Consider the following 26,869-nt stretch of genomic DNA (forward strand, 5'->3'; position numbering starts at 1 on the left):
GTACACTGAGGGTCACGGGACAGTAGTCAGAACTTTAATAAAACAGAGTAGAGTGGCTAATTCTGAAGCAGATTTGGGTAGTATCAACAGATTCTTCTGTAGGAAGATGATACATGAAACGAAACCGGGGCAGCATGAAAGAGTCAACATTATCTCCTCAAAGAATTCACAGAAAATGACTGGCACAGATGGTTCTTCTTTCAAAGTCTCCACTATGCTTTGAAAATCACCCTGGGTAATCGGCTGAATCAGGGCTAATATATATTATCTAGGCGGTGTACTACATATATTTGAATGGCCCCTCTTGGAGTTGTGTAAAATGGAATCAATCTCTAAAATTAAGTTTAACTTTAGATTCCACTAACTGAACCGCTTAACATTTTTCTAGTTATAAATAACACCATCAAACTTAACTATAATCAAACTGTCCTCAGGTTAATTTAAAAATACTAAATATTTTCAATTTTCTCTCAAAGCCTTCAATCATATACTATAATATCCGTTTTTCTAAATGTTTTACTTGATAATTTTGTAAATGAAAAGAAAATCTGAGACAGAAAAATATGAAAAAAGTCATGCATATTTTTCTAAACAATTAAGTATAATATCTTTCATTTCCTCAAATATTCAAAATTCTATCTTTATATAAATGTACAAAAAAATATTGAAAATGCAGCTTTGGGGACTCTTGTTTAAAAGTAAGGAGAAACATCACTGGAATATTCAAATGGAAAATCAACACACCGATTAATTTTCTGCAATTTGTAAACTCAAATCTTTTGGTATTCTTTTCCTATAACAGTGTATTTCTTTCTGGATACAAGGTACTTGAGGTCAACTTAGCTCCTTCTCTGACTCCTCAGTTTCCTGAGCTTACATTTTACCCCACCAACTCTCCTTATTCTTGAACTGCTCAGTTTTGACTGTTCAGTGCTTTAACATTAAGACTCCTTAATGGAAATATTAATGCAATAGTAATAGCATTAAGGGCTTTATTTTCTCATATACATGGAGAATGGTTACAAGGCAACTAGAAGTATAAAGTATCTTTCATTAGCAAAGTTAAGAACTCTTAGGGACTAACACAAACTTACGTATTTCTTCCACAACCTGTGGGTCACATTCTCTGTATTTTTCTACTTCAGCCTGAAGCTGTTCCTTTTGGTCTCGAAGTGAAGAAAGCTCTTTGGCTAGCATAGTTCGCTCTTCCTGCATCAACATAACATTATGTCCAGTAAGACAAACAAAATGCCATGTTATACGATTATACGTTTTATAAACATTTTTATCTTATTTCTCATAACTGATACACACTGGGCTTTTGACAACATTAACATTAGTATACACACACACATACATATATTCACAGTATAAGAACAAACTCAATTCTCATTTTTGTCTGCAATCTCCAATTATCTTCTGTATATGTTAACTGAATGGAAACTCAAAGATGATTATTACATGATAATTGTCATTTGTCATTACATGACAAATGGTAATTTTTTGGAGAGTTTCACAAGACTGTGTATATATACACACACACACACACACTATATATATATGTAAATTTTATGGCAACATCAGACAGTATAAAGTTTTCCTTAAAAAAAGTGTTCTAGATAATTTTCTAGTCTTCAAGAATGATTAACTTTAAAAAATATTTAAAGATATCAGAAACAACAGAACTGTGACCTCCCATCACTTTCCTTTAAAGGTAAACCAAAATAAAACTTTGAAACAAAAAATGATCCAATAAACAGTATTTGAAATTTCTAGCCGTGGTTTTCATTAACAGGTAGAAGTCACAGTGCTGTTGGTATTCAGTTTATATGTGTGAAAAATAAGCCCAAACCAAAATCAAATACTGGGAAAGGTTATGGTATAGAATTACAGGATAAGTGTTACTCGCTCAGTCGTGCCCGACTCTTTGCGACCCCATGTACTGCAGCAGACCAGGCTCCTCTGTCCACGAGATTTTCAGGGCAAGGATACTGGAGTGGGTTGCCATTTCCTTCTCCAACTATAGGATAAGTTTGAGGGAAAACCAAACAGAGTTCAAGCTCTCTAATGGGACTCGTTTAAGGTCCCTTGCTAGCTTGTATTTTTGTACTTTTGCCTTCAGTTGCTCTCTTTGGCTCCTCTTCCTAGCATTGATGCAACAGAATGCATGTACAGAGCTCTGACGCAGCAGAGTCCAACAGAACTCTGCAATAATAGAAACGTTCTAGATCTGTGTTCTCCAGTGCAGGTAACATTAACTACACGGGGCTACTAAGTACATGAAATGTGACTCTTATTACTGAGAAACTGAATTTTATTGTATTTAATTTTAATTCAAAAGTAAACAGCTATATATGATTAATGTAGGCCATATTAGCACAGTTCAGGAGTAATTTAAAATAACCATAAGATGATGATCATTATTTGCTATCAATGCCCAAATCATACATAATCCTCAATGAAAAATGAGAGGAGAAAAAGCTAATGAAGCCAGGTGAAGCAGAGTGCTGAGTGTCTGTGTGAACACCCAGGGACAGCTCTCCACATTTCCTGAACTGGGAGCCGTCCCAGACTGGTTATTAGCAACAAGACCTTTGCCACATTACTTAACCTTTTTGTGCTTTCAGTTCCTCAAACGTAAAAATGAAGACAGTAATAGAGGCCACCTCCTTGGACTGTTGGCAAAATTCAATACGGAGAATGCCTCTGGAACAGTACCTGCCTGGCTCACAGTAAGCAGAAAATATATGATAGTTACGTCTTCTTCCCTGGCAGCAGCAGCATCATCATCACCAGGAATATATCAAATAGGTAGACTAACTCCCGACTAGCGAACTCAGGATGAACGTTAAGAGTTCATCTTTCTCAGGAGTCATTCTTCTGATAGCTGTAGGCACCAACTAGGTTTGCTAGTGGTTTTCCCCCCTAGTTTCGGTGGTTAAAGTGGACTGGGTAATCTTCAGCAGACTGACTATTATGGGGCATGAATATGTCACCATTAGTTGAAGGTGCTTCTATAGGTTATTGCCAAATCAAAGGAAAAAAACCACAACTGAATTTTAAAAAGTGGTAATTGTTGCCAAATGAAGAAATACAAGTTTCAGGTTGTGCCCAGAACTCACCTTCCCTTAAATTCTTTAGCAATTACCATTCTCCAATTCCTGTCCGTGGCTGTGCTGACTACTCACATAAAAGAATGCATGTCAAATAACTTTGAAAAGCATAAAGCCGTGTAAATCTGTGATGTATTCTTTTGCACAATGTCACAAGTTTTTGAGTCTCTTTCACAAGTGGTACAGAGGCTGAGATGAAGGGCTTAGAGGTTCATGTTGATCTTCAACATTCTTTCAAGTCATAAGTTCAAACTTGAGATAATGATAAAACTAAAAAGTAGAGTGATTTTTAAAAGCTCCTGCCCCTAATACAATACTTTAGGCAACGGCAACCCACTCCAGTACTCTTGCCCGCAGAGTCCCATGGACAGAGGAGCCTGGTGGGCTGCAGTCCGTGGGGTCACTAGGAGTCGGACACAACTGAGCGACCTCACTTTCACTTTTCACATTCAAGCACTGGAAAAGGAAATGGCAACCCTCTCCAGTGATCTTGCCTGGAGAATCCCAGGGACGGGGGACCTGGTGGGCTGCCATCTATGGGGTAACACAGAGTTGGACACGACTGAAGTGACAAAGAATACAATACTTTAGAGAACACCGTACTTTTTAAAATAAAGTACGTCAATATTCATGTAAATAATTTAAAAATATGACAAGACCACAAGGACCCTATATTGACAGTTTTCAATTGGCTCTGTGCCAAGACTTTTAAAAATCCCAACTCTTAAAAATTTACATAAACGTTTAAACAGGGCTTACTTTGTGCCAGGCTCTCTTCTAAGTGCTTTGCAAATATTAGCTAGCTTAATCAAACAATAACTCAATGAAGTAGATTTTATTATTCCCCATTTTACAACTGAGAAAACGGAGGACAGTGAGTTTAGGAGACGAAAATGCAGGCAGTCTGGCTCCAGGGTTTATGTTTTTTTGCTACCCTGCCGTATACAATACAATAATGATAAATCTAGGTTCACAATCAGTGGATCTACCAGGCCAAATGTTCACAGCCTTCGCTGGGGCTTGCTTCTTTCCTAGTAGGAGCAGCCCCCTCCTCACAGGAAGCACGGCTGCTTTCCCTACACTGAGGACTGGCATTATTAAAGGATGTGCAGATACAGCTTACCGTCTCATGTCTGCCAACTTTAGCTTTCTCGATGCTCTTCTGCAGGTTCGCATACTTTTGGTTTCCCTCAGATAACTATAAAATTGAAACAAATAAAATGGCTTGCTAAGATAAACTGCCTTAATATAAAGTTTATGAATTAAGAAGACAAAATAAGATTTGCCTTCAGCCCAAGTCAGCATAACAAAAAATGTCAAAGACTACTTGGGGAACTGACTTCTCTAACTTGAAGAAAAGCAAGCACCATGAACCACTAGGGCAGGCTGAAAACGTTTAAAACATTTCTTCTTATCCTACACAAAAAAAATGAATGTGTTATCAATCTTTTCAGTCTTTATTCATCAGATTCCCTACCTCCGTCACAAATAACCTGAAGTATACCATTTAAAATTTTAATTTGAAAGTTCAACAAAATCTTGGTTTATATACATTCTCTCTTCAAATTTCATTTCCTTTCAGACTAAATTCTTTTTGAAACACTCTGTTTCTTATAGACTGGTAGTACTGTGACCTGTTTCACTAATACAGAGTCAAAAATGAAATTATTCTTAATTATTCTTCTTAAATAAGGTACTTTGTGAGGAATTATACACTGAATTCTTGGACAAAAAAAAAATCTATCAGACAAATCTACTGCCAATTTGGGCTTCCCTGGTAGCTCAGCTGGTAAAGAATGGCCTGCAGTGTAAGAGAGACCCTGGCTTGATCCCTGGATCAGGAAGATCCCCTGGAGAGGGCATAGGCTACCCACCCCAGTACTCATGGGCTTCCTTGGCGGCTCAGACGGTAAAGAATCCGTCTGCAATGCAGGGGACCTGGGCTCCATCCCTGGGTGGGCAAGGTCCCCGGGACGAAGGTATGGCAACCCACCCCAGCACTCTTGCCTGGAGACTTCCCACTGACAGAGGAGCCTGGCAGGCTGTGGTCCACGGGGTCACAAAGAGCTGAACATGACTAAGCACAGCACAGCACTGCCAATATTACATGTTTTAGATACCTTAAAAGAAACCAGTTTAAGCATTCAAGCTTAGAGAGTAGTAAGTTATACTGAAAATGGATTAAGTAACACGAGCATAAAGAGACCTTAGACACAGAATGTTCATTAGCATGCGGCTGAGCCCACATTGAAAGGGACTGGTTAATTTCAGAACATTGCTTCCCGTCTCGATTTTATTAATCGTACCTGGGCCCCAAACTAAATAAATAATCACAGGAAATTCTCTACCACATCTTTTGCTGTAAACTAGTTAGAAATCTTAGGCTCATTGATTGGGTGAAAGTGAAAGTTGCTCAGTCGTGTCTGACTCTTTGTGACCCCCTGGATTCTACAGTCCATGGAATTCTCTAGGCCAGAATACTGGAGTGGGTAGCCTTTCCCTTCTCCAGGGGATCTTCCCAACCCAGGGATCGAATTCTGGTCTCCCACACTGCAGGCCGATTCTTTGCCAGCTGAGCCACAAGGGAAGCCCCTTGGGTAAGGGCTTTCTTAAAGTATATTCTACTCTTCATTCACTCTTAAGTTATAAACATTTGGAAAATAATTAACAAATGGATGAGTAATTTCTTTTGGCTGATTGTAAAGAAAAAAAAAATGACCTTTCACAATATGACTTCATTATATGTAGAGGGTAAATTATACTTAGATACCCTTTTTTGCTTAAAAATCACAAACAATATCTTCAAAAAGTTGGTAGCTTTACCCTGACTTTAAGAAATCTTCCACTTCTCAATATGCACAAAGGGAATATTGTTAGTATTCCTCTGGTTTTCTAGTCCCTGATTCTAATCCATAGCACAAACAAGATCCATCTGTGATGACAAGAGGACATTACCACCAAACCAGTTACACCTCCTCTAGAGAGAGTAATTATCTTCCTAAGTTGAAATACAAAAGTCTGCTGTAGAGTTAAGAGCCAAAATAAGCTTTAAAGCCCTAAATTTAGCAAGGAGACCTTGTTCTTTAAAACAAGAGTTCTCATTTATAAAACAACACCATGTTTAAAATGTTAATATTCCGCCCTGAAGGACCCACCTGAAATAATTTAATAAATGCATGTAATAGCTACATTTAGGAGTATTTTCCAATGAAAAATACACACAGGTATTAGTGTAACATTTTTATATTACAAATGTTTAAAAACTAACCAGATAGGTAGACATAAGCCAATATAAATGTAAAAATAAGCCAATAATTAATGGACATATTAATATATCTTAATTACATTAATGAAATGTCTCCCAGATATTGTATGTCTGCTTGTAATTATTTACAACTTAAAAGCTTTTGAGAGAGAGCTAATTCAGGAATTTCTTAACTCTGAAAATAACCTTACGTATTTTAGATGTGATTTCATGATTTGCCACTTTAATCATCTCTGTTAAATGATGGTATCAAATGAGAAGCTTCTGCTGATTATCCTAAGCACTGAAACAGTTTGGTTCAACTCAGCAGGGAAGGAGTCTTGGCTCTATGTTTAGTTCTTAAACTCTCAACTGCGAGAAACAATGAAAGCAACTTCCGTGAGGCAGCCCATGCTATCCGTTTCTCATCTACACATCTCTTAGAAGCAATATTGCCATAGTTCCTAACACATACCTTGGAATTAAACCAAATCTAGGCCTTCAGTGATTAAGAGCCGAGATTTTCAGCCACTGTAGATATAATCTAAACCAGTAGTCCTAAAGTTGAGCACACATCAGGGTCACCCGAAGGGCGTGTTAGAGCCCAGGCTGCTTTGAACAGAAGAGGTCTAGGGCAGAGCCTCACAATGTGCGTTTCTAACATGCTCCCAGGTGATGGGATGCTGACGCTTCTGATTAGGGGCATCACACTTTTGAGAACTACTGAACTACTACAGAAATCTGTTTTTTTGCAGTAACAAATCCAACTAAAATACACGAGATACTAATATATGGGAGAATACTACCTAGTTCATCAGCAAAAGTGAATTATTGCTAAGCACTGTAGTCTGAACCAGAAGCAAAGTATCTCAGCATTCGTCACTGAAAGAAACACAAAAGTCCACATTCACAAAACCAGAAAAAGAAGTGATATTCTACAATGAGAAAAAATATTCACCACAGGACTCCTTTAAGGAGCAAACTCTCTTGACATATTTCTGTAACATAAAACAAGAACCAACTACATACTATAACATTCCACTTCCAACTTTCACTAAAGCAAACAACTTTTAAAACCCAAGTAACACAGAAAAAACAGCAGCAGCAGCAACAAAAATGGCTTATAATTAGTAAGAACAGGATTTCATCTTTAGACTTGAGGAAGGATCTGACAATGCTTCTCTTTAATGCATCCCAGTCCCCTGTACAGACTCTGAGGCTTCAGAGACATAATGCCAATGTTTTCTAAAGGGCTTTTCACTGCCTGGAGGAACAGAAAGATTGATTCAAGCTGGCTGCACTGGAATTCTGATTTGCTCCTTTTTAGAAATAAATTTTCAAAGCTTTTGAAAGAAATACAGAAGTCCTCATAGGTGGGCAAGAATGTCAAGGAAGGGAGGTTGGGGAGAAAAGGTAACAGCAACAGAAACCAGGTAAGCCTACTGCTTTATCAAAACTCATGCACAATATGGTATGGAAAAAAAGAGGTCCTACGTCTTGTTTCTCCTAAAAAAAAAAAAGAGTATAATTTAAGATTTTATATATTTAAAAAGTCTTGCGTTGCCATGATCTTCTCAACCCAGGGATCGAACCCAGGTCTCCCACATTGCAGGCAGATTCTTTACTGTCTGAGACACCAGGGAAGCCCTTTGAGAGACTATGTATGATCAAAAAGCCACCCCCCCCCCAATTAAAACCTTTAAGAAAATGCACAAAAGTTGAAAATGGTTATCTTTGTACTGTGAAACATAAAATTTTCTATATTGTGATCATATTTAACTATTATTTTGGAAACCCTTTTCCTGGGTAAGGGGGTAGGAGAAGAAAGGAATAGGTGAGGGAGATTAACAGGTACAAACTTCCAGCTGCAAAATAAATGACTCATGGGCGTGAAATGTACAGTGTGTGGAATGCAGTCAATCCCTCTAATATCTCTGTTAGGTGACATATCCTAACTATACTTATCATGGTGATCAGTTTGAAATGTACAGAAATATACAACCACAAGGCTGTGCAACAGGAACCGACAAAGCATAGTGACTCACAGAAAAAGATCAAATTTGTGATTACCAGAGACAGGGGTATGTGGGGGGAACTGCATGAGGGCAGTCAAAAGGTACTCACTTTTCAAAGAATTAATTCATTTATTTTAATTGGAGACGAATTACTTTACAATATTGTGGTGGTTTTTGCCTTACATCAACATGAATCAGCCATGGGTACACATGTGTCTCCCCATCCTGAACCCCCCAGGCTGTTCCCTACGTCTGAAAAGACACACTTCTAGTTATTACTGCAAACCAGGGATATAATGTACAACATGATAAACACAACTAACCCTGTGTATGTTATATATGAAAGCTAAGACAGTAAATCCTAAGTATTCTCATCCAAGAAAAAATTTTTTTCTATTACTTTAATTTGGTATCTATAGGAGATGATGAATATTCACTAAATTTATTGTGGTAATCACTGCATGATGTATGTTAATCAAATCATTATGCTGTACACCTTAAATTTGTATAGTTATGCCAACTATATCTCAACAAAACTAGAAGAAAAATTACTTTCCGATTATAAGCAATATATGAATATATTTTCAAGGTATTAAAATGAGTTTTTTAAAAAAAGGACTCAAACATCATAGAACTCAATGAAGTCATTAGGCTGCTTCTTACAAAACTTTAATCATACGATTCTGCAACAGCATTCCTTGAGATTTACCCCAGAATTTCATTCCTTTTAAAGACTAAATAAATATTCCAGTTTTGCATATACCACATTCTGTTTACCGGTTCACTTGGTGATTAACCTTTGGGTTGTTCCCACCTTTTCACTACTGTGAATAACACTGCCCTGAACATTGTTACACCAGAGACCTCTTCCTGTTTTCAGTTCTTTGGGGGTATACACTTTGAAGCGGAACTGCTGGGTCATATGGTAATTCTGTTTAACCTTCTGGGGAAACAGCATACTGGTTTCCATAATGACTCCACCATTTTACACTCCCATCAGCAATGCACAAGGCTCAGTCTCTCCAACACTTACCATTTTCTCTTTCTCATCACGGCTATCCTAATGGGTGTGACATAATGCTGAACTTTTGTCATTTTTGTCCTTCATCAACTGTGTAAACCAAGTTTTCGCCCTGTAGGTTTCCCCAAAAGGGATACTGGCAATAGCTTAAAAGAATGATAATCTGGTAGCTGAAAAATGACATTTCTTTATTGTTTTAATTTGTATGTCTTTGGTTTTCAAGATTTAGCATCTCTTCATATGTCTAGTGGAGAAGACAATGGCAACACACTCCAGTACTCTTGCCTGGAAAATCCCATGGACAGAGGAGCCTGGTGGGCTGCAGTCCATGGGGTCGCCAAGAGTTGGGCACGACTTAGTGACTTTACTTTCACTTTTCACTTTCATGCACTGGAGAAGGAAATGGCAACCCGCTCCAGTGTTCCTGCCTGGAGAATCCCAGGGACGGGGGAGCCTGGTGGGCTGCCATCTATGGGGTTGCACAGAGTCGGACATGACTGAAGCGACGCAGCAGCAGCATATGTCTAGTGATTATGTAAATGTATTTCTTCACCGACTTCTTTACTAATGTCCTACGACCATTATTTCATTGCACTGTTTACCCTTTTCTCATGTATTTTTAGGGACTATTTATATGTAGAAGATGGCAATTACTTGGTTAGAAATGCTTAACTTTTAATGTCATGTTCCAATCTGCAAATTTTAGTTCTTTGTGCAAATGCATCAACGCTTTGGCTTTTAGATTCTGCGTCTTGCTTTGAAAAGCCTCTCAAACTAATACTGCATGAATACTTTCCTTCTATTATTATATTCTTCTGATCTTTCACTCTTTAAAAGGCCTCTGGTTTATTCTGGAAAAGGGCTGGGGTAGGGCTCTTACTTTAATTCATTTCGATGGACACCCAATTATCCCTACACCTTACTTAACAGTCTGGCCTTTTTCCTCAGAATTGATAAAGACGTATTGCATCTTTATCGTCAAGTAGACAGGTATACAGAAGCCTGCTTATAGCTTCTTTGTATGGCTATCCTTCTCTGTCTATTCTTACACAAATAACAAGTTTTAGAAATATTCATTTGGCTGTGTCAAGGCTTAGTGGCAGCATGCTGTAGGCTCTCCAGTTGTGGGGCAAGGACTCAAAAGTCGCAGCGTGCACGGGCTTGGTTTCTCCAAGGCTTATGGGATCGTAGTTTCCTGACCAGGGATGGGACCCTCATCCCCCACCGTGAGGTGGATTCTTAACCACTGGGCCACCTGGTAAGTCTTGCAAGTTTTAGTTACTATAGTATTATATACTGATGTCTGACAGGGAAAACCCTACCCCATTGTTCTTCCTTTCTGAAAGACTTCCTTGGTCCCTCTTCTTATTTACTTACGTATTTATTTGGCTGTGTCAGGTCTTGGTTGCGGCACGCAGGATTCTAGGCATAAGGGATCTTTTTAGTTGTGCAAACTCTCAGTTCTGCGTGTGGGCTATAGTTCCCCGAGCAGGGAATGAACCAGGGCCCCTGTATTGGGAGCATGGAGCCCGAGCCACTGGACCACGAGGGGAGTCCCTCTCAGCCCTTCTTGCAGTTTACCATACGAATATGAGAATTACCCACACAAATCTAGTAGGATTTTGGCTACTGTAACATATAAATGATATATAATAAATTGACATTTTTATAGGTGAGTTTAGTCATTCATGAATATGCTGCTCCTTTACTCACGAGCTCTTTCGTGTCCTTCAGCAGAGTTCTGCAATCTTCTTCAACGACTGTCTTGCCCATTTCTGGTTAGGGTTTAATACTGGTTTTGGTGCTGAAGGACAGGCAATGACCCCAGGCCTAAGCCTACCATTGTAAGGAATGTTCTTTGCCACTGTGATTGATTTCAAGTGTTAAATCTGGATAAGATCAGAGTCTTTGTTCAATGATTGTGGGGAACAATTTTCTCCTGCCCTCTGGATTATAATCCGCATAGCTACAAGGAAGCAAATGGTCCACATTACTGCTGGCAGCCCTCTTGTAACCATGAAGAAAGCCAGCGCGAAGACAAAGGCATTGTATAAGAGGCCAAACCAAGAGAAACAGAGTCAGACTCCAGGTTAAAGTACGTTTACGTATGCTCTACCTTTGAAATATTTTAATTTAAATGAGACATAGCATCAAAAGTGCTGTTATTGCTCATACCAAGTCAACCTGGGTTTTCTACCTTCACTACAGTAAGCATTTTAACTATTACAGCAGATAGCGCTCTAACAATAGCCTGTTTCATATAGTGCTGGCCAGCTATGACAGCTGTGGAATATTTTGGAAGACATCAAACGTCAACAATCTTATTCCTCTGTGCTGGGTTATAGCACTGTCGGAATGAGGAGAATAAAGCAATGTATGCCAGGAAGGCTCTTCATTCAATAAACATTTATGAAGTGCTCACTGTACATATGGTGACAATACTATTGGCTCGAGCCTTTCCACTGAATACAGTAACAAATAACTCAAGGCATGGATGAGCACTGAATGTTGACTATTTTTGAAATATTGTCTTTATGCTACAAGACAATGCACATTAAAAGGAAACACTCTCTGAAGCTAGTAAAAATACAGCAGGTTAATATTCCACTTAACCAGGAGATCAAACTTCCAGCAGTGCAACCCTGTGGAACACACTTCAGAACCTGAGAAAAGTGTAGCAGGAATCCCAAAGAATGGACACAGAAAAAGCATGGGAATCCCATCAGGAAAGCAACATAAGGGGAAAGCGAAGCCACTCAGTAAGTACACACTCGAGAAGAATTCTGACACTCACACGTAACACCTGGTGAAGATGAGATCACGAAAAACATTAGAGTGTAAAGAAACAAACTGTTAGAGCAGTGCACAGCAAATGGGGTTCGCATTCCTTCAGGCAGAAATATCAGGAATCTGTTCAGTCAGACAGAGAACTAAAGAAACTACAAGGAAAAAAAGGTAAGATGACTTCAAAACTACTGCAATGAACTATTTTTAGATTCTAGGAAGCAATAAAAATATTAAGAAGGAGTTAAGAGAAACAGAAGATAAAGAGGTCCAACGGAGCCTTATGTCATGAGAGCTAAGCCAGAAATTGCGAGTACCGTCAAAGCCTTATACAGAATCCAACTGGAAGTCAGTCAGATCTTTTGAAAGCCAAAGGCATGCAAAATCCAACTGATACTGAGAGGGAAGTTAGATACAGTTATGAGGGATTAACGACTTGAAACATGAGAACTGGGCTCTAACATGACAAACTCAGAACCGAGGGCTACGTATGAGGGCTACTAACTGTCTACCAGCTCCCATTATTTCTTAGTAATAGGACCTCAGACAATAGTGAAAACAAATAAGGAATTACTGTCTGTCAGTGCCATCAGCAAGAATGTGTCCTAGATAGAGTCTCTGTTAAGAAACCCACCTTAAGGCTTCCCTGGTGGCTCAGTGGCGAAGAACCCACCTGCCAGTGCAGGAGACACAGGCCCGATCCCTGATCTGAGAGGATCCCACACATCAGGGCAGCTAAGCCCGTGGGCCACAACTATTAAGCCAGCGCTCTAGAGCTCAGGAGCTGCAACTACCGAGCCCGTGCACCGCAACAACAGGAGCCACTGCCATGAGCCACACGCCACAGATAAATGGGAGCCCCCACCCTCTGCAATTAGAGCACAGCCCGCTCAGCCGGCAAGACCCAGCACAACCAAGAATCAACATTTAGGTTGGTGCAAAAGCGACTGCCGTTTTGCATTGCTGAAATTTGCTGTTTGATATTGGAATACATTCTTAAATAAATGTGGTTATGTTATTTATCATTTTAATGAACATCTCTTGCTTTATATTTTTATGCTAATAACTCACTACTTCCTGTTTACTTCATATTTATTTTAGACTAGAGAAATGATGTTAAGGCAAAAAGCAAATTGGACTAATTTTCTTATTCAATTTTTTCTTATTCAGTGGTAGTTCAAGAAGTGTTGCGAAGGAGACGAGAGCCTTGAAGACGAGAAGCACCAACGCAGAGGATCATCAGAGCTGACCCTCCTGCGAGTACCCAAGAAGCTGCTGGAGAACTCAACGTGAACCATCCTATGGTCGCTCAGCATTCGGAGCAGGCTGGGAAGGTGAGGAAGTTCAGTAAGTGCGCGCCTCACGAGCTGACTGAAAATAAGAAAAATCATTGTTTCGAAGTGTCTTCTCTTATGCTATGCAACAACAACGAACCGTTTCTCAATTGGACTGTGACATGTGATGAAAGAAGATTTTATACGACAACCAGTGACAACCAGCTCGAAGCTCCAAAGCACTTCCCAGGGCCAAGCTTGCACCAAAAAAAGGTCATGGCCACTGTTTGGTGGTCCGCTGCCTGCCTCATCCACTATCGCTTTCTGAATCCCAGCAAAACCATTCCATCTGGGAAGTATGCTCAGCAAACTGATGAGGATATATCAAAAACTAAAACGCCTGCAGCCAGCACTGGTCAACAGAAAGGGAGAACCCTTCCCTAAAATAATGCCCAATCCCACGTCATACAGCCAATGCTTCAAAAACTGAATGAATTAGGCTACGAAGTTTTGCCTCACCTGGCATGTTTACCTGACCTCTCGCCAACTGACTACCACTTCTTAAAGCATCTCAACAACTTTTTGCCAGGAAAATGCTTTCACAACCAGCAGGAGGGAGAAAATGCTTTCCAAGAGTTTATTGAATCCCGAGACACAGATTTTTATGCTACAGGAATAACAAACTTAATCTCATTGGCAAAAATGTACTGATTGTAATGGTTCTTTTTTTGATTAATTAAGACGTGTTTGAGCTTAGTTATAATGATTTAAAATTCAGGGTCTGAAATTGCAATTACTTTTTCACCAACCTAAATAAATAAATAAAATAAAAAGGATGTTTAAAAAAAAAAAGAAATCCATTTGCAAAGAAAACGCAAAATCTACTTAGAAGGACAACCCTTTAATTATCTGGAATGACAGAACTGTTTAACAAGTAAATTTTTTAAATAAAGGGGAGATTTTAAATTGCTTATAAAGATGAGTAGATTTGTATTATTAATATTTTTGTGTTAAGAAATAACCTATACATATTTTGCATTGCATTTTGCATAACCTGGCTTGATTTAGCCACTAAAGAATCAGCCTGCAATGCAGGAGACCTGGGTTTGATCTGTGGGTCAGGTCAATCTCCTGGAGGAGGGAATGGAACTCCACAATTCTTGCCTGGAGAATCTCACAGACAGAGGGGCTGTGCAGGCTACAGTCCATGGGGTCGCAAAGGGTTGGACGTGACTAAGCATGCAAGCATTCTGCACTGTACTCATAGGGTAAAACTATAGATGCAACTTAGTTCCTCCCCATAACTGCCAATAGTTCAGTGAGTGAAGTGCTTCCTTTGCCTCTAAACAAAGAATTGAGAGGCCCATGAATTTCTGATCACTCTTAATCAAGGTCTACAATTTTTTTAAGTTGGCAAAACAAAGCCTTAATTCAGAAATTAGGATGTCTAACATAACAATCAACACTTCAACTCTTGATTTAAAGCTAAGACTTCTTTTCAGCAATTACAGACTGCCAGTGGGTTTTACTAGAAAGGGTACATTGTCCTCTCTCTCCTAGTCTAGAGTTTCTGTCCTCCCTTCAGTCCAGTGACTGCAGTTTCTGCCTCCTGTCCTCCACCTCTACCAAGCCTGGAGAACGGGAGAGAGAACAGAACAGGTAAAGGGAACTAGAAATACCATACTTAGGTAGCGTTAAGACGCCTCGGTGCTCTTGGGCCTGACATGTCTGCTAGGTCCTTGCGTGGCTGTGCTGCTGGGCTCTTTGCCGGCTTCTCTGCCGGCTTTCCTTATCTGTAACTTCCATGATGCAGGAGACACACTCCAGGGAGGCTGGACAACATTCCCCCTTCACCAACCCCCTTCTCCAGCTTGCCGTGCTCTCCCTTCCAGCCTGATTTTTGGATTCATTACACACACACACACACAGTCTCTCTCTCTCTCTCCATGGAACGTATCAGTGCCCTCTGGAACAGAATGTAATGTGCCTCCCAATGGGCTCCTGTTCTCTGACTTCTGAGAGTCGGTTCAAATAGAGTCCATGGGGACACTCATGTATGCAACAAGCTCCAGAATTGCTGGCCCATATTTTTATATATTATAATAACTGACAGAATCTACCAAAAGATCTACATAGCTGCTAAAATCAGCAAAATTACTTGCACATAAGGAATAACTTATTTTCCTTTTTCAAGAGTATTGGGAAATGATAGGCTCACATTTCAGTTCTAACATTTATGAATTCCTCTTGTGAGAATTAAGACTGTCCACTATTTAAACTGCTAATGAAAATGTTACTTAAATACCATTTAAAATGTTTTGATCCAGTAAGTTTTTCAGTGTAAGTAACTTAGTTTCATTAGAACCTACTCATCAAAAAATATAACAAGTTACTTGCTTAGAAGCACTAAAGTGCTTAAGTTCAAGTTTCTATTTAACTTAAATATAATTAACAAATTTAAAGCTTTAAATTTCTTTCTAGGCCAGGTTATAATAAACTTCACATAAAACTTATAAAGCCAAAGAAAAAGTCATAAGGAAACAACACTGCTGAGAAATAGTGAGGAGAAAGTAGCTGCCCATAAAGGCTTCTCTTCTGAAAAGAAGGATGCTCTTTTCTATTTTTGCCTCATATACTGGAAAGATTTAAGAGAACTTGGATTTTAAAGGGCTAAAAAAGTAAATGAAAGCTTCTTCTTCCATAGTCTAAGTAGTTCCAGCAGAATGAAGAGGGCAACCTAACACATTTGGATGGCAGCCTAACTCAAGAGCAGAGAGCAGTCAACCTCCCTAAGATTTGTGGCAAGTTTAAGTGTAGGAAATTTTTGAAAAAGTAGAAGGTATTTAACTTTAAAAGTTATAATAATTCAAAAAAATTTTTAATTGAGGTGTTTTTTTTTGCAACCAATCTAAATTTTTACCAAAGTTATAGACTAGGAAATTTATGGTTATAATTAAACATAAATACTACGGAACCCAAACAAAGCCTTTTATTTGAATCTGATGAAATGCAAGCCTGGAAGTTTGAACCCATGCCCTTTGGTCAAGTAAGAACCATACTTTAAACAAAAAAAAGCACCCCACTGACAGAGCTATTTTTGTGAAACTTCCAGATACATAAAACAGCCAGAAACATTATAAATGTTGAAATACTAAAATGTACAAAACACTGATGTAGTTTTTGAAGGCAAAACAAGACAAATAAAACCAGGGCTATCCCAGGAAGCGGAGGATCTGCATGTCTTCGACACTGCCACCGCCTGGTGGCGTGACGTCGAAAGTGCAGCTCGTTTTTTGTGGAACAAACCTTTGCCAGGTTGGCTGATTTGGGGAGAAAACAGTTATGAATGAGAATGGCTGTTCCAGACCTGCAATTCCTATGAAGCATAGAAGAATGTTTTGGGTATGGTACAGGGAATTCTCTAGCTCTGGAGTCAGGCTTCTCAAACCCATCCAGCAAGTAGCTCCAACAGCAGAGGAGAATACCTAGCGGGGCAGCTCAGAAGCCACCGGCTTTGGTGCTGCCAACCCAGAGCCATCTGCTACAAAGGCATACGACAGGACTGGAACGAGGCGACGCTTCATTGATTTATGCGCTCATTCAAGATTTCTCTCTCTGCCTCTCAGTAACTGCATTTACATGCTGGGGATAAAATATGGTTAAGATATTCCTGCTCTCAGAACGTCTGCCATGGTGACAGAGCACATAAAGACTTCGTTCTGCGAAAGAAATGTAAGACAGTCGAAGCACAAAGGAGTCATCAACTCAGCTGGGGAGGGGACAAAAACTTCCCAGAAGAAAAGCCTTCCGATGCAGGTCTTAAATATCTCTGGTTAATGGACAGCTTGAAGTTTGTTGGTAGACAAGTAAAAAGAGCTAGTGAGGTGCAGCACGTGAAAACACAAGATATGAAATGAACAGAAGTTGTAAACAATTAGGTTAGCTGGCGTGTAGGGTGGGAGAAGGCAGACAGCAGGTTATTAGGCTGGCCAGTGGCAGGAGCCAGATTATAGAGAGCCTTAAAGTCAGGCTGTGGAATCTAGACTTGTTATTTAGAGACGGGAAACTATGCAAAGGGCATTTAAAAAACTACTATAGCACATAAATGAAAGTAAAGACTAGTAACAGGGAGACCAGTAAAGACTAATCAGGCCTCTGGTTTGGATGACTAAGTAGACTGTAGTTTCAGAATCTACAAGACACAGAGGAAGAGGTTTGGCTAAAGAACTGAGTCTTGGACGTCCTGAATGTGGGCTGCCTATCAGCCACTCAAGTAGAGATGTCTAGTAAGTAGCCGAACACACACATAGGTGTGGACTTCAGTGCAGAGGCACAGGCAGGATATGAAAACCAGGGACTCAAAAGTATACAGGCGGCAACGGAAGCCACAGGAGTCGAGGAGGCCTCCCAGAAGAGTGTGCAAGCGAGGGACTGGAACTGAGGATGGAAGGCTAGGGTCCAGGCTGGGGTCCTTAGTATGTCAACAGCGGTTGCCTGGATTTGAGGGTTTTCCCCTCATTTCAAAAAATTTTATAGAAAACAGGTACTTACTTAAGATGTGGCTATAAAAGCTAGCTAAAATCCCATGAAAGTACTTCTAAATGGTAATTCTTAAAAAATGAGACTCTCATGGAAAGAATAAACTAATCCTTTGTTACAATTAGGGAGATTAGAGTATTATTTCTAAAACCTAGATTTATATCAACTAAAGTAAGTTAGTACTAGTTATTTCACATCAATTTTGAAAAGTTCTTATTGGTGTCATAGGGACTTCCCTGGCTCAGATGGTAAAGTGTCTGCCTACAATGCGGGAGACCTGAGTTCAATCCCTGGGTCAGGAAGATCCTCTGGAGCAGGAAATGGCACCCCACTCCAGTACTCTTGCCTGGAAAATCCCATGGACAGAGGAATGTGGTAGGCTACAGTCCATGGGGTCACAAAGAGTTGGACACGACTGAGCAGCTTCACTTACTGGTGTCATACATCTCTCTAGTTAAAAAAATGGGGAAAAATAATTCAAAATGCAATGAGGAGCAGAAATAAATGAAACAGAGACAAAAAACAGAAATAAATCAATAACTAAGAGCTGGTGCACTGAAGAGATAAACAAAACTGATAAACCTTTAGCCAGTCTCATCAAGAAGAGATGACTCAAATTCAGAAATGAAAAAGAAGTTACAACTGAAACCACAGAAATACAAAGGATCGTAAGAGATTACTATGAATAATTATATGCCAGTAATATGGGCAACCTAGAAACATAAAATCTCCCAAGACTGAATCAGGGAAAAATAGAAAATATATAGAGATCATTTACCAGTAATAAAATTAAACCAGTTTAAAAGAAAAGGAAAATTTCCAACAAGCAAAAGTTCAGGCTTCATTGGGGAATTCAACCAAGTAAAGAAGAATTAATGCCTATATCTCTCAAACTATGCTAACGAGGAAGGAACACTTCTGAACTCATTCTGTGAAGTTAGCAATACTCTTATACCAAAACTAAAGACCACACACACAGACAAAATTACAGGACAATATCACTGAGGAACATAGATGCAAAAATCCTCATCAAAATATTAGCAAACTAAATTTGAATTTGACAATACATTAATAGGATCATATACCATAATCAAGTAGGAGTTATTCCAGGAATGCAAGGATGGTTCAATATACACAACTCAGTCAATGTGATATACAATCTTAACAACCTGAAGAATAAAGATCATATGATCACCTCAGCATGTACAAAAAAAGCTTTTGACAAAATTCGACATTCATTTATGATTATAAAAACCCTCAACAAAGTAGATATAGAGGAAACATACCTCAACATAATATAGGCCATTAATGACAAACCTACAGATAACATCATACTTAATGGTGATAGTTCAGTTCAGTTCAGTTCAGTAGCTCAGTCCTGTCCGACTCTTTGCGACCCCATGAATCGCAGCACGCCAGGCCTCCCTGTCCATCACCATCTCCCGGAGTTCACTCAGACTCATGTCCATCGAGTCTGTGATGCCATCCAGCCATCTCATCCTCCGTCATCCCCTTCTCCTCCTGCCCCCAATCCCTCCCAGCATCAGGGTCTTTTCCAATGAGTCAACTCTTCGCATGAGGTGGCCAAAGTACTGGAGCTTCAGTTTTAGCATCATTCCCTCCAAAGAAATCCAAGGGTTGATCTCCTTCAGAGTGGACTGGTTGGATCTCCCTGCAGTCCAAGGGACCCTCAAGAGTCTTCTCTAACACCACAGTTCAAAAGTATCAATTCTTCGGCGCTCAGCATTCTTCCCAGTCCAACTCTCACATCCATACATGACTACTGGAAAAACCATAGCCTTGACTAGACAGACCTTAGTTGGCAAAGTAATGTCTCTGCTTTTGAATATGCTGTCTAGGTTGGTCATAACTTTTCTTCCAAGTTGAAAGCATTTCCTTCAAAGATCAGGAACAAGACAACGATGTCCACTCTCACAATTTTTACTCAACATAATATTGGAAGTACTAGCCACAGCAGTCCGTCAAGAAAAAGAATCCAAATTGGAAAGAAGTAATACTGTCACTGCAGTAGACATGACACAATATAAAAAAATCTCAAAAACTCTACCAAAAATTGTTAGAATAAAAGGACTCATTAAAGCCGCAGGATACAAAATCAACATGAAGACTCTACTGTGTTTCTATGTTGCTGGTATTGTTCAGTCACTAAGTTGTGTCTGACTCTTTCGCAACCCCATGGACTGTAGCCCACCAGCTCCTCTGTCCATAGCATTTCCCTGGCAAGAATACTTGAGTGGGTTGCCATTTCCTTCTCCAGGGAATCTTACTGACCTAGGGATTGAATGTGCATCTCCTGCATAGCCGATGAATTCCTTACCCCTGAGCCACTGGGAAAGCCCTCTTTTTCTATACACTAACAATGAACTATCAGAAAGAAAAATTAAGAAAACATTACTACTTACAGTTGCATCAGAAAATGTGAATCAACTAGGAATGAGTCTAACTGAGGAAGTAAAGACTTGTACTATGAAAACTGTAAGACACAGATGAAAGAAACTGGACAAACTACACACCATGCTCATGGACTGGAAGAATGTTAACATGACCATTCTCCTCGAGGCAATCTACAGATTCAAAGCAATGAATATCAAAATACCATTGGCAATTTTCAGGACTAGAACAAATAATTCCAAAATTTGTAAAAACAACAACAAAACATGAAAGGCCCAAATAGTCAAAACAATCTTAAGAAAGAAGAATAAAATTAGAGGTACCATGCTCCCTGATTTCAAACTACACTACAAAGCTACAGTAATCAAAACAGTATGCCACAAAGAGCAGACTCACAGATCAATAGAACAGAATGCGTTTGTGTGTGCTCAGTTCTGTCCAACTTTCTGTGACTGGACTGTGGCCCACCAGGTTCCTCTGTCCATGCAATTTTCCAGGCAAGAACACTGGAGTGGGTTGCCATTTCTTCCTCCAGATGGAACAGAACAGACAAGACTAGAAATGAACCCATGCAATTACGGTCAATTAATCCATGACATGGAGAAGGCAATGGCAACCCACTCCAGTACTCTTGCCTGGAAAATCCCATGGACAGAGGAGCCTGGTAGGCTGCAGTCCATGGGGTCGCTAAAAGTCGGACATGACTGAGCGACTTCACTTTCACTTTTCACTTGCATACATTGGAGAAGGAGATGGCAACCCACTCCAGTGTTCTTGCCTGGAGAATCCCAGGGACGGAGAAGCATGGTGGGCTGCCGTCTATGGGGTCGCACAGAGTCGGATTCGACTGAAGCAACTTAGCAGTAGCAGCAATCTATGACAAAAGAGGCAAGAATACACAATGTGGAAAAGACAAATCTCGTTGCTAAGAAAACTGGATAGCTACATATACAAGAATCCAACTAAAACTTTTTCATACCATATAAACAGAAAGACAGACGTAAAACATGAACCTGAACAACTATTAGAAGAAAACATGAGCAGCATGCTCTGTAACATCAGTCTTAGAAAGATTTTTGGGGAGGATATGTCTTCTCAGGCAAGGGAAACAAAAGCAAAACTAAACAAATGGGACTACATCAAACTGAAAAGCTTTTGCACAGTGCAGGACACTAGCAACAAAACAAAAAGTGTACCTACTAAATGCGACAAGATATTTGCAAATGATACATCCAACAGTTGTGGTTTAGTCTCTAAGTCGTGTCCAACTCATGCAACCCCACGGACTGCAGACTGTGAGGCTCCTCTGTCCATGGGATTCTCTAGGTGGCAATACTGCAGTGGGTTGCCATTTCCATTTCCAGAGGATCTTCCTGACCCAGTAATCGAACCTGGGTCTCCTGAAATGCAGGCAGATTCTTTACCGACTGAGCTATGGATACATTCAACAAAGGGTTACTATCCAAAATATACCAAGAACTCACATGGCAGTGTCAGTCACTCAGTTATGTCCAGCTCTTTGCGACCCCATGGCCTGTAGCCCACCAGGCTCCTCTGTCCACGAGATTCTCCAGGCAAGAATACTGGAGTGAACTGCCATCTCCTTTTCCAGAGGATCTTCCCGACTCAGAGATCAAACCTGGGTCTCCTGCATTGCACGCAGATTCTTCACTGTCTGAGCTACAGGGAAGATCCTAAGAATTCATATAACCCAGTATTAAAAAAACAAATAACTCAATGAGCAGAGTATCTGAATAGATAATTTTCCAAAGAAGATATACAAATGGCCAACAGACAAATGAAAAGATGCTCAAAATCACTAACCAATGAAGAAATGCAAATCAAAACCACAGTGAGGGCTTCCCTGGTGGCTCAGTGGTCAAGAGTCTGCATGCCAACCCAAGGTCACAGGTTCAACCCCTGGTCCAGGAAGGTCCCACATGCTGTGGAGCAACTAAGCCCCTGCACCACAACTGCTGAGCCTGTGCGTCCCAACTAGAGAGCACCCCTGCTCGACACAACTGGAGAAGGCCCACACGCAGCCATGAAGAAACAAAAGACAGTATCACCTCACACCTCAGAACAGGATTATCGAAAATACAAGAAAGAAGTGTTGGTGAGGATGACGAGAAATGCTGGACTTGATGAAGCACAAGTTGAAATCAAGATTGCCAAGAGAAATATCAATAACCTCAGGTATGCAGATGACACCACCTTTAAGGCAGAAAGTGAAGAACTAAAGAGCCTCTTGATGAAAGTGAAAGAGGAGAATGAAAAAGATGGCCTAAAACTCAACATTCAGAAAACTAAGATCATGGCATCCAGTCCCATCACTTCATGGCAAATAAATGAAGAAACAGTGGAAACAGTGTTTAGACTTTATTTTTGGGGGCTCCAAAATCACTGCAGATGGTGACTGCAGCCATGAAATTAAAAGACATTTGCTCCTTGGAAGGGAAGTTATGACCAACCTAGACAGCTTATTAAAAAGCAGAGACATTACTTTGCCAACAAAGGTCCATCTAGTCAAAGCTATGGTTTTACCAGTACTCATGTATGGATGTGAGACTTGGACTATAAAGAAAGCTGAGCGCAGAAGAATTGATGCTTTTGAACTGTGGTGTTGGAGAAAACTCTTGAGAGTCCCTTGGACTGCAAGGAGATCCAATCAGTCCATTCTAAAGGAAATCAGTCCTGAATATTCAGTGGAAGGGCTGAAGCTGAAGCGGAAACCCAATACTTTGGCCACCTGATGTGAAGAATTGGCTCATTTGAAAAGACCCTGATGCTGGGAAAGATTGAAGGTGGCAGGAGAAGGGGCTGACAGAGGATGAGATGGTTGGATGGCATCACCAACTCAATGGACATGAGTTTGAGTAGGCTCTGGGAGTTGGTAATGGACAGGGAGGCTTGATGTGCTGCAGTCCATGGGGTCACAAAGAGTTGGACACGACTGAGCCACTGAACTGAACTGAGGACATGGAGAAAAGAGAACCCTAGTGCACTGTTGGTGGAAATGTAAACTGGCATTGCCACTACTGAAAAATGGTATGGGGTTTCCTCAAAAAATTAAAACTAGGACTACCGTACAACTTAGCAATTCCACTTCTGGGTATTTCTCCAAAGAAACCAAATTACTAATCAAAAAGATACATGTACCCCTATGTTCGCTGCAGCAACAGTCACAATAGCCAAGATAGTGGAGCAACGTAAGTGCTCATTGATGGAAAACACACAGACTTGCCATAAGGTATGATCAAGCACAGGTGGTCTTGGTGAAGAAAGACAGTAGGTTTAAAAATATCCATATGAAAAGTTTGAAAAGCTAAGACCTAATACTCTTAATCTTTTCCATCAAGAAGGCAGCAATATCAAAATTCCTAAAAGAACTGGTAATTTTACTTAAGAACTACACATAGTAAGTAGCTTTGTAATTTAGCTTATTAAAGAGGAGAAATGAAATGTTGCCAACTTTTTTTTTTGATTTGTGAACTTAAAGATATCAAATGCCACAAAATAAAAAGTTATTTCTTATTTTTTGAAAGAGATAGCAAAAATTATAAATCAAGAATGGAATCATTAAAATGTCTAGTGGTGACTTTTAATCTTTATTAAAAATTACTTAAAAAGGTTATAGCCCAATACAATCAAAATAGAAAGAACTTCCACTGAGAAAAACTAGCATGAATTTGATATATTACTTCTAGTTTTATTGGCTAAGAAAAGTCCATTTTGGAATGCTGGTTAAGTATAGTTAGGAAATTTATAATGTGATTATGCCATTAGGTGATGACTCTCTGGCTTACCATTGCAAAACAGTGGAATTCTCCCACTAACAGAGGTATATGGGGCCAGTAAGCCAGAAATAAATATAAAACTTTTCCTTTAAGAGTGAGAAAGTTGAACTATCTTCTACAAAATAAACACTTTAATAAACTGAATATAACTTGATAATCCTAACTAAAGAAACAAGTAATTTTACTTCAAAAAAGTTTTGTCACATTCTTCATTTGCTCTTCCCTTCCTTCAAGAAAATGAAAACAATGATGAGCAGCAAACTACAAATGCGACAAGCCATACAGTTTCTGCGCACTCTCCACTGTCAGGAGTCACTTACCTGCTGTAACAGCTACCACGGAGTGCCTGCAGAGAACTAGGCCTGCAGAGGGCGCACACACACGTGACCTCACTGGAAGTTTCAATACTGCCACTTTACAGACTAAGAAACCGAGACCCAGAGAGACTCGGTAACTCGACCAGGTAGTGAATGGCAATGCTGCTAGTTTAATCCAGGTCATCTGGGCAGCAAAGGCTAGGTTTTTCACTGAGAATCCTGTCCCTCTGGGCACCATACTAACACATTAAATTTGTCAACATTCTAAATAAACAACATCCGGAACAATTTCAAGTGAGGCAACTTTTAAGAAAAAAAAAAAAAAAACTCATATGCTGGACTCCCCTGGTGGTGCAGTGGTTAACAATGCACCCACCAATGCAGGGAACATAAGCTCTCTCCCTGCTCCGGGAAGAATCCACATGCCGCGGAGCAAGGAAGCCCCTGCGCCCTAACTATCGAGCCTGTGCATCGCGACCACAGAAGCCTGCACGCTCCAGAGCCTGCGCTCCACAGGGGAAGCCTCCACAGTGAGAAGCCTCCACAGGGGAAGCCTCCACGGTGAGAAGCCTCCACAGGGGAAGCCTCCACGGTGAGAAGCCTCCACGGTGAGAAGCCTCCACAGTGAGAAGCCTCCACAGGGGAAGCCTCCACAGGGAAAGCCTCCACAGCGAGAAGCCTCCACAGGGGAAGCCTCCACGGTGAGAAGCCTCCACAGGGGAAGCCTCCACGGTGAGAAGCCTCCACAGGGGAAGCCTCCACGGTGAGAAGCCTCCACGGTGAGAAGCCTCCACAGTGAGAAGCCTCCACAGGGGAAGCCTCCACAGGGGAAGCCTCCACGGTGAGAAGCCTCCACAGGGGAAGCCTCCACAGGGGAAGCCTCCACGGTGAGAAGCCTCCACAGCGAGAAGCCTCCACAGGGGAAGGCTCCACGGTGAGAAGCCTCCACAGGGGAAGCCTCCACGGTGAGAAGCCTCCACGGTGAGAAGCCTCCACAGGGGAAGCCTCCAGAGAGAGAAGCCTCCACAGCAAGAAGCCTCCACAGGGGAAGCCTCCACGGTGAGAAGCCTCCACAGGGGAAGCCTCCACGGTGAGAAGCCTCCACAGGGGAAGCCTCCAGAGAGAGAAGCCTCCACAGCAAGAAGCCTCCACAGGGGAAGCCTCCACGGTGAGAAGCCTCCACAGCGAGAAGCCTCCACAGGGGAAGCCTCCACAGGGGAAGCCTCCATGGTGAGAAGCCTCCACGGTGAAAAGCCTCCACAGGGGAAGCCTCCACGGTGAGAAGCCTCCACCACAGGAAGCCTCCACAGGGGAAGCCTCCACGGTGAGAAGCCTCCACCACAGGAAGCCTCCACAGGGGAAGCCTCCACGGTGAGAAGCCTCCACAGGGGAAGCCTCCACAGTGAGAAGCCTCTACAGCGAGAAGCCTCCACAGGGGAAGCCTCCAGAGAGCGAAGCCCATGCACCGTAAACAGAGAGCAGCCCCAGTTCAGTCGCTCAGTCGCGTCCAACTCTTTGCGACCCCATGGACTGCAGCACGCCAGGCCTCCTTGTCCATCACCAAGTCCCGGAGCTTGCTCAAACTCAAGTCTGTACAGTCAGTGATGCCATCCAACCATCTCATCCTCTGTTGGCCCCTTCTCCTCACGACTTCAATCTTTCTCAGCATCAGGGCCTTTTCCATTGAGTCAGTTCTTCACATCAGGTGGCCAAAGTACTGGAGTTTCAGCTTCAACATCAGTTCTTCCAATGAACACCCAGGACTGATCTCCTTCAGAATGGACTGGTTGGATCTCCTTGCAGTCCAAGGGACTCTCAAGAGTCTTCTCCAACACCACAGTTCAAAAGCATCGATTCTTCGGTGCTCAGCTTTCTTTATAGTCTTCTATATTTATATATTATAAATATATTTTCATAGATTAGTCCCTGCTCACCACAACTAGAGCAAGCCTGCCTGCAACAACAAAGACCCAGCACAGCCAAAAATAGATTTTAAAAATGTCTTTATAAAAAACTACATTTCGAGCTATACAGCATAGTTACTTAACATTAGTGCTATGAAACAAAGGATGCAAATAAATGGTATTTTTAATAAAGAAAAACCTTTCAATGAAGAAACTAAAATTCCTAAAACAAATAAGAGTCTCTGATACTTTTTTTAAAAGAAAAATCTCAGTAGACAAAATGTGAAGATACATCAACAAAACTATATTTGTACAGCTTCCCTGGTGGCTCAGACAGTAAAGAATCTGCCTGCAATGCAGAAGACCTGAGTTCATTCCCTGGCTTGGGAAGATCCCCTGGAGAAGGAACAGCTATCCACTCCAGTATCCTTGCCAGGAGAATTCCATAG

General features: G+C 40.8%; 1 protein-coding gene across 4 annotated transcripts in view; it reads right to left on the bottom strand.

The window, feature by feature from the left end:
- The window catches only part of MND1 (meiotic nuclear divisions 1), an 86,102-nt gene that overhangs the window by 25,682 nt on the left and 33,551 nt on the right, over positions 1-26,869 (bottom strand). For 2 of the 4 annotated variants that reach the window (XM_042234258.2, XM_015101487.4), the window contains 2 exons: positions 4,237-4,311; positions 1,095-1,209 (listed from right to left, as the gene is read on the bottom strand). In XM_042234258.2, coding sequence (XP_042090192.1) covers positions 1,095-1,209; positions 4,237-4,311 — 190 coding nt within the window. The remainder of the gene's footprint in view (positions 1-1,094; positions 1,210-4,236; positions 4,312-26,869) is intronic. The other 2 variants (XM_060400932.1, XM_042234260.2) reach the window with 1 other exon arrangement.

The sequence above is a fragment of the Ovis aries genome, chromosome 17 (genome assembly GCF_016772045.2).
Source record: "Ovis aries strain OAR_USU_Benz2616 breed Rambouillet chromosome 17, ARS-UI_Ramb_v3.0, whole genome shotgun sequence".
Classification (NCBI taxonomy): Eukaryota; Metazoa; Chordata; class Mammalia; order Artiodactyla; family Bovidae; genus Ovis; species Ovis aries.